Source organism: Gobio gobio (genome assembly GCF_949357685.1).
Source record: "Gobio gobio genome assembly, chromosome: 19".
NCBI classification, from domain to species: Eukaryota; Metazoa; Chordata; class Actinopteri; order Cypriniformes; family Gobionidae; genus Gobio; species Gobio gobio.
In genome coordinates, this window is record NC_137112.1 from 24,002,132 (window position 1) to 24,010,823 (window position 8,692).

General features: G+C 40.2%; 1 protein-coding gene across 1 annotated transcript; it reads right to left on the reverse strand.

Annotated features, from left to right (window-relative positions):
• Window positions 1-4,825: 4,825 nt before the first annotated feature.
• On the reverse strand, window positions 4,826-8,440 carry atp5f1b (ATP synthase F1 subunit beta). Its single transcript, XM_079845104.1, has 10 exons — window positions 8,252-8,440; window positions 7,421-7,594; window positions 7,137-7,311; window positions 6,887-7,008; window positions 6,227-6,411; window positions 5,970-6,128; window positions 5,761-5,883; window positions 5,475-5,687; window positions 5,195-5,396; window positions 4,826-5,087 (listed from the first exon to the last, which is right to left on the reverse strand). The coding sequence occupies exons 1-10, from the start codon at window positions 8,355-8,357 to the stop codon at window positions 4,990-4,992; spliced, it is 1,557 nt and encodes a 518-aa protein (XP_079701230.1). The 5' UTR covers window positions 8,358-8,440; the 3' UTR covers window positions 4,826-4,989.
• Window positions 8,441-8,692: the final 252 nt, after the last annotated feature.

Here is an 8,692-nt window from a genome sequence, read left to right on the forward strand (position 1 = left end):
GTTTTTAGATTGTAAACCCCCTTTTTGCATATACTCTGATCAAAATTATAAACGCAACACTTTTGTTTTTACCCCGATTTTTCATTAGCTGAACTCAAAGATCTAAGACTTTTTCTATGTACACAAAAGGCCTATTTCTCTCAAATATTGTTCACAAATCTGTCTAAATCGTAGTTAGTGAGCACTTCTCCTTGGCCAAGATAATCCATCCACCTCACATGTGGCATATCAAGATGCTGATTAGACAGCATGATTATTGCACAGGTGTGCCTTAGGCTGTCCACAATGAAAGGCCACTCAAAGGATCCGTCGACACGAAGCCAGAGCTTTCCCTATCCAATCTTTTTTTCCCCTGGTTTCAAGAAATATCTGCGTACACATGGAACCTCTGAAACCGACTCAAAACGATGTAGTATACATATCAGACCAGTATGTGGCGCTGTAATTCTGCCACAGAAATACACTAAAAACAGAGAAGAGTTGTGGCTAGAACCATAGATATCCATAATAAAGGCTAGATGTCTCCTGCGCGCTGCTGGCCAGTGGGGGTCGACGTCCGCGTCTGGCGGCCAACTTGTCACAGTCAGCTCGCTCACTCGTAACATTGTTTTCATGGTGCTTGCACTTTTTAAATAACCATAACTTGCTCAATTTTCTACCGCTTTTCAAACTGTTTGGTTTGTTATAAACGTCAGAGATGTCGTTATGACACGGCATACTTATGAAAAATTATTCATAATTTGTTCAAGCATCCATAATTATAGCCACGTTAATAACGTTTGTAAGAAACCAAACCATTTGTAAATCCGTCAAGATTTCAGTGAGATAAGAGTATTTGTGTGAATGCAGATCACTCGCCTTACATCAGGTACCACAGAGCCCTGCTTGTGACAAGATGGCCGCCGGTGATGACGTTAGAGACTCCGCCGTAAGACATCTAGCCTTTGTTATGGATATCTATGGCTAGAACAGGTACAGCAATGGTAGGAAGTGAGGCAAAATCTCACAATAAAATAACAATAAATAAATGTGCTACTTACCAGATGTGTTTCATTAACGCCTACACCAACCCTAAACCAATTTACAATAATGCAAATACAGTAATTAAATGACGCAATATTGATGTGCGCATGCCCAGTGCCCGTAGTTTTATCCCTTTCTAGTCTTTCCCGTGCAGGACATGGTGGGATGACACCGTTTCACAAAATATACAGATTGGCTGTACACACGAAAACGCATGGGTGTTGGTTTCAGATTTATCCACTCTGGGATCAGGTTTAAAAAAATATCGGTTTCATGCTCCCGAAACGCTGGATCCGTCTGGACAAAACGCTGATACGGAATAACATTTTTACATATACAGCTAAACGCGTCTCCGTGTGGAAGGGGCCTAAAATGTGCAGTTTTATCACACAGCACAATGCCACAGATGTCGCAGTGTTGATGTTTTGAGGGAGCGTGCAGTTGGCATGTTGACTGCAGGAATGTCCACCAGAGCTGTTGCCCGTGAATTGAATGTTCATTTCTCTACCATAGCTGTTTGATCTACCGGCTTAAAATATAATTTATTTTGTATAAATTACAGTTTTAAACTGTAATTTAGGCTACAGGTTGTTCTATAAATATTTTACTGTATTTTTTCACTGGCATAAACAACTGTTGTTGTTGTTGTTATTGTTGTTTTTTACAGTGCAAACACAGTATTTTTATTTATTTTTAACAAAATAAAGTTTTTGAAAACATTTTAAAACTAAAATGTCAGAACTGCATTCTCATAGATGATTTCTGATTTATGGATTCCTGTCTGCCTCTCTGTCCTGTTTTACATGGTTAGATGGTACCAGGTGCTTCAGAAAGTTTGAGTCCGTGGCAAGAAGTATGTTTTCATCACACGCTGTAACTGGCTTCAAAGCCCTCCTTGCAAGCCATCTGGACATGAGCGGAGCCTGTGCTGCGGCAGCATGCGTGAGAGGAGGAGCTGGGAAATCATGTTCATCTAGAGTCTCCACAATCCATCTGGATAACATGAAATGTGAGAGTATTGATAGAGCATACACTTGTTTAAGAAAAGCAAGAAATTACACTGCCGTTCATTTTGTAAATGTTTTGAAAGCAGTCTCATCTCTTATGCTCAACAAAGATGCATTTATATTATCAAAAATGCAGTTAGAACAGTAATATTGTGAAATATTATTACTGTTTAAAATAACGGTTTATATTTCAATACATTTTCAGCATCATTACTCCAGTCTTCAATGTAACATGAGCCTTCAGAAATCATTCTATGATGTTGATTTGGTGCTCAAGAAACACTTCTATTGTTATTAATTTTGGAAATGTCCTGCTTCACCCCGTCCCCCCTTTCTTTTTTGGAAACTGAAACTTTTTCTCCTGGTTTCTTTGATCAATAGAAAGTTCTTAAGAATAGCGTTTATTTTAAATAGAAGTTTTTGTAAAATTGAAAAAGTCTTTACTGATCAATTTAATGTGTCATTAAAGTATTAATTTCTTACTGACACCAGACATTTGAACAATAGCCTAGTGTATATTGTGACCAGTAATATAAAACAAATCGATTGTGGTCTGCACAAAGCTTAATTTTAAGTTTTAATGATGAATTAATGACTAGTTTACTTAATATTTCTTAATGATACATTAGATTTCATGGGTGTATAGTATTTTACACACTTTTTTTTCATATATGAAGCACATTTCACATTTGTGCATTGTCCTTGTGTTGTGAAGATTAGTCACTGGAAAGGTTATGAAAGAGAATTTTTCTAAGATGCCAGCTGGTAAACTGCGATTGAACATGCCAGCTCAGCTGTGCAGCTCGTACCTGTTACTCCCCAGGGTGAGATGCACAATTCCTGTCGCCGTCTTATTTTCAAACCTGCATCTCTGACTGTCAACTGCTAAAGGTGCTGTTGTAATAACCAAATTAAGTGAGTTTAGCAAGGTTTAAAAAAAAAACACTTGAGGATTTCCAGATTATAGGCAGTAATTTCAGAGACTAAATATCAAGCCAGGCACTGAGGAACATTTTTCAGTTGGTATAGGTTTTACATGTATATTGTTTTAACCATCTGATGGGAGTAGGTCATTCTCATGTTGACAGCAGTTCACAGCCACATTCCCGCTTGTTGCACAATGGCTCCACCATGTGGCCAGTTGTTAATACGGATCATGATACAGTCGGTTTTTCTACTGATTTTGAGCTCTGCTGGGACACGGCCGGTCCAAATTTAGACTGAAGCACCAAAACTTTTGCAGAACTTTAGCAGTCAATTTCAAAGGTCTTGATACTCAATATACATAAAGAGGTTGCTCAATCTTCAGACTTGCTGAAATGGTGGCAGTTGGTTTTCCAAACATCTCTATTTGGATACATTTTATACACAAGGAGCTTTGTTTAATATGAACCCAAATGCAGCATATGCTGATACTTTATCCAGCATGTCAAACACCAAAATATAGTTATACAGATATTTGTCCAACAGTGTTCTAAACTGTATGCAATTTAGAGCAAATGTTGTCAGTTAGATGCCCAGAGACTATAGTAAGATGAAATGGCTTAATGTAAATCAATGAGACTTGAGTGTAACAGACCATTTACATAATATATAGGGGAGAGCGGGGCACAACCTACCGCTTTTTGACTTTCTCAGTTTGTGTAAATCCACTTGGGGTTCAGAGTATTTATTTTTTCCCACATTAATTGCCCACTTGTCTAGTACAATTATGTGGTTGTTTCATTAATACAGTGTATACTTTTTTCTTGATTTACCCTGAAAAAAATGGAAGCAAAATGTGACATGCCCCATAGGTGGGGTACATTGTAACATGTGGTGGGGCACAATGTAACATGACCAAATAACAGCTTAAAATGTTACCTGACATAATCAAAAAAAAATATCCAAGATAAACTAAAATATTTTGTCAACAAAATACAATTATTAACTTAAAATAAAGGCATTTTTTAATCATTAAAAACATAAGCGTTTGACTATAAACACATCGCTAAATACCGCATAGTTCAAAACATAATTTCTGAACATTGACTCAGTCATTATTCACCTTTTTATCATGGTTTCTCAAAAGAATTCATAAAAGTATAGAATATAATAGCGTAGTTCTAACAGGGGCTCATTGTAACGCAGTGTTACAACGCACCCCCTCTGCGCAAGTGGGATTTAATCCGTGGCTCGTGTCTTCTGCTGGTTAGATCAGCATTAAAGAACCATCTCAACTGTTAAATAACAGATGCAAGATTAAAATATCAGATTTGTCTTATTTTAAATAAACACAAAAGACAGAAATTTACTTTTGCTATGGTTAAATTTATGTTCAGTAATATCTTGAGATTTTTTAAATTTTGGCGCCATTTTTTTCTCTAAATGTTATGGCAACTAGTAAATACACTAAGTTTTGTCATTCTGGCATGTGTGGTAAGGGTTAAAACATGCATGTTACAACGAACCCTGCATTAGGTTGTGCCCCACGCTCCCATATATATATATATAGTCATTCTGTCTCCCAACGTCTTAGTAAGATATTTAAATGCTTAGTTTTAGGATCAAGGGCAATACATGATCAAGATGAACATGTAAAATATTTGAATCTTATGCTAGAGAAAAAGAAAAAACCTTCATAGCAAAAACACATGTATAAGGGCTGAAGGCATTTACTAGATTGTGCGCAACAGTTTTAGCAAAGTTGATCATTTAGAAGCCTTATAAATTCATGCATCATACATCAAGAATTCATATCTTACTACAGTAGGCTTTATAAGACAGCTTAAAATAAAATAGACAGACAAAAGAAATGGTTCACGGTAAGACGGTTTTATTTCCATCATTATTTGGAAACATTAAATACAACTTCAGAATGACCAGCGATAAAGATACAATTTGTTTTTGAATGTGACGGTACAAACCAAGTGCTCCTCCCTTTCTGTCAACCGACTCGGACACATTTAACCAGACTAGTTTACGAATGCTCCTCAGCCAGTTTCTCTGCCTTCAGGACAACCTCCTCAATGGGGCCCACCATGTAGAAGGCCTGCTCGGGCAAAGCATCATACTCACCTAGGGAAACAGAGAAACACTATGAGCAACGCTGAATAAAACAGCATTACATTCCCAAAAGGGAGTATAATAGAAACAGCCAAGACAAACAGAAGGACGAGACTTACCACACAGAATGGCCTTGAAGCCCTTGATGGTGTCTTTCAGTGGTACCAGCTTGCCAATGTGTCCAGTGAAGACCTCAGCGACTTGGAAGGGCTGGGACAGGAACCTCTGGATCTTACGTGCACGAGCTACTGTGAGTTTATCCTCCTCAGACAACTCATCCATACCCAGAATAGCAATGATATCCTGCAGGGACTTGTAGTCCTACACAGAAGAGCAGGAACAAGGTCATGGATTGTAATTCAAAAATGGAGTGAAGTGCTCGGATGAATTGGCGCGCACCTGGAGGATCTTCTGGACACCACGGGCTACATCGTAATGCTCAGCTCCAACAATGTTGGGGTCCATGATACGGGAGGTGGAGTCCAGTGGGTCCACGGCGGGGTAGATGCCCAGCTCAGCAATGGCACGGGACAACACAGTGGTGGCATCCAAGTGAGCGAAAGTGGTGGCAGGGGCAGGATCAGTCAAGTCATCAGCAGGCACATAGATGGCCTGAGAGAGATAACGACGTTAAACATGAAGAGATCCAGGAAGCGGGAGTGTGCGCAAACAAAGTGAGGCATACCTGCACAGATGTGATTGAACCCTTCTTGGTTGTGGTGATTCTTTCCTGCATGGTACCCATGTCAGTGGCCAGAGTTGGCTGATAACCCACAGCAGAGGGGATACGTCCCAGCAGGGCAGATACCTATGAGAAAAATAAATAAATTAAATGCTCATTTCAGACTAAGAAACAAAAACCGGTTTAGACTTCCAAACAATACCAACACTGACCTCTGATCCAGCCTGGGTAAAGCGGAAAATGTTGTCGATGAAGAGCAGCACATCCTGCCCCTCCTGGTCACGGAAATACTCAGCAACGGTAAGTCCAGTCAAAGCCACACGGGCACGGGCACCTGGGGGCTCGTTCATCTGTCCGTACACCAGCGCCACCTAATGGGAACCAAGAGGACCTCATAACTTACCACAATTCTCAAGATTACATAGGCAAGAAGAACAAAACTAACTACTGTATCAGATCTACAAGTTACCTTTGAGGTGGTGTCTTTCAGGTTGATGACACCAGACTCAATCATCTCATGGTAGAGATCGTTACCCTCACGGGTTCGCTCTCCCACTCCAGCAAACACGGAGTAACCACCATGAGCCTTGGCCACATTGTTGATCAGCTCCATAATCAATACGGTCTTTCCCACACCAGCACCACCGAAAAGACCTGAAGAAATGAGAAGGTGCCTTTAGTTTGCTAAAGTATAGCAGGGTTCAAAACCAGACTAAACTCATGCCAAATTTAAATGTAACTTAATATAAAAATAATTTCAGGTTTGGGGTCAGTAAGACCTTAAATGTTTTTAGGGGAGGTGAAGGAAAAAACTGCATTTGAATTTACTACAAAAAAAAAAAAACTACATTAATATTTTAAAGTTTTATTTACTACGGTGATAAAGCTGAATGCTCAGCATTTAGAAATCATTCCAATATACTGATTAACTCAAGAAACACTCCTCAATGTTGAAAACAGCTGTGCTGCTTAATATTTGCAGAACTTGATACTTTTTTCCATGATTATTTGACAAATAGAGATCTTTTGTACAGTTAAGTTGGTCTTTACTGCCACCTTGATCCAAAGAAATAAATAAAATCATCATACTGACCCCAAACTTTTGTAAGGTACTTCTATATAAGCATACCAATCTTGCCACCCTTGGCATAGGGGGCCAGCAGGTCTACGACCTTGATTCCTGTGACCAGAATCTCCTGCTCGACACTCATGTCTGTGAATTCTGGGGCCTCAGCATGGATGGCGGCAGTCCTGAAGAACAATATTCAAATTAAAGACATTGCTACACATCTTTCTGAATCTAATTTACAAGCTGAACTCCCATAAAATTAGCATGCTAACACAATGAGGTTGCTTTAGTGGTCTTCATAAATACTCACTGTTTTGTGGAAATTGGTCCTCTCTCGTCAATGGGCTCACCGATGACATTCATGATCCTGCCAAGCGTCTCAGGTCCCACAGGGATTCTGATGGGTGCACCGGTGTCAAGAACCTTCTGACCACGCACCAGTCCCTCAGTACCATCCATAGCAATGGTACGGACGGTGCTCTCCCCTAAAGAACAGCAAAAACTATTATGTAATGTATTGTAAAGTCATGATGAAATGACATCTAATTTAGCAGTTATAAAAAATCTGTTTCGGTAAATCTTTAGTCTGGTTACCCAGATGTTGAGCCACCTCCAGGACAAGCCTGCTGTCACGGCCAGCAACTTCCAGGGCATTGAGAATGGGGGGTAGACCCTCGTCAAACTGGACGTCCACTACGGCACCGATGACCGCGACGATACGCCCGTTGGCGACGACAGCAGCTGCGGCAGGAGCAGCATAATCCCTGCCTGAAAGGGAGGAAAAGAAACAGCTGAAGATCACATGCGACTGACAGAGAACCTAACCTATTTGTTATTGAAAACAAATGACAATACAATTAATATTTTTGACAAAAGTCGGAAACTCTTATTCTGAAAGTTATGTCGATGTAGTTGATCGCTTATTGACATGAGACGTCAAAACAGGCTAATGAATGAACCCAAGCAAGTCGAGGTTCTAAATAAAGTCGTTAAAATCTGTTGAGAAACGCCTGAAATCAGCACTTAAAACTTATGAAGGTTCATAAATGAGTTTGCATTAAACGTGATCTTATTCTACATTTATCTGGTTTATCTGTACCATGACCTCGCGAGCTGCGAACACAGTTAGCAGCGCGAGCCTCCCCTCCATGACACATAAAGGTCATTCCGGTTTTCTTATCAACCAGAATTAGTTGTAGACATTAAATGGAGTATTCCAATATGGCAGCATATTTCCACCACAAATTAACATACACGAAGAGCATCAGACGAGAGCAATCATTGAAACTCTTGCAGTTAAAACTTTGCGGCCTGCACTTGCTGTCCGCATGCTGCCATTTAGCAGTCTCGCGCTAGCGGTGACGTTTGCTGTCAGAAGAACAGCGTTAAAACCAAACAGTCTAAAAACCAGTTAGTTCTACTTACGAGAAAACAGTGCTGCTGGAGCTCCATTTAGGGCCTTCAGGGGGGTCACCCCGGGCTTAAGAGCTTGCAAAGCCCCGGTGCAGCAGCGTCCCACAGCTCCCAACATCTTTAAAATGGCTGAAGGTGGAATGGGGCATAGACTCGCGAGCTTATATATAGTGCCGCTTGAGCCTCACACTGCGCATGCGTAGCAGACATGGCGACACGGGAACTGAGCATCTACGCATGCGTCAGTGCTGAAGGACAGACTGGGCATCGTTACAATGAACTGAAATAGCATTATACTGTATGTGTAGGGCAACCAATGAACAATGATCTGGGAGATTTTGGCCAAATGTAATACATACATGTAATACAAATCCACGTATGCAAAAATAATGGATCAATAACAGACCGCCTTGCTATTATTATTATTATTATTAGGGCCCAAGCCCAAAGGGC

Coding starts and splice junctions, on each gene's coding strand:
- atp5f1b (XM_079845104.1), bottom strand. CDS start 8,357: ATGTTGGGAGCTGTGGGACGCTGCTGCACCGGGGCTTTGCAAGCTCTT. Junction 7,595..8,251: donor TCCAGCAGCACTGTTTTCTC/GTAAGTAGAACT, acceptor CCTCCCTTTCAG/GCAGGGATTATGCTGCTCCT. Junction 5,397..5,474: donor GTGTCCAGAAGATCCTCCAG/GTGCGCGCCAAT, acceptor TCTTCTGTGTAG/GACTACAAGTCCCTGCAGGA.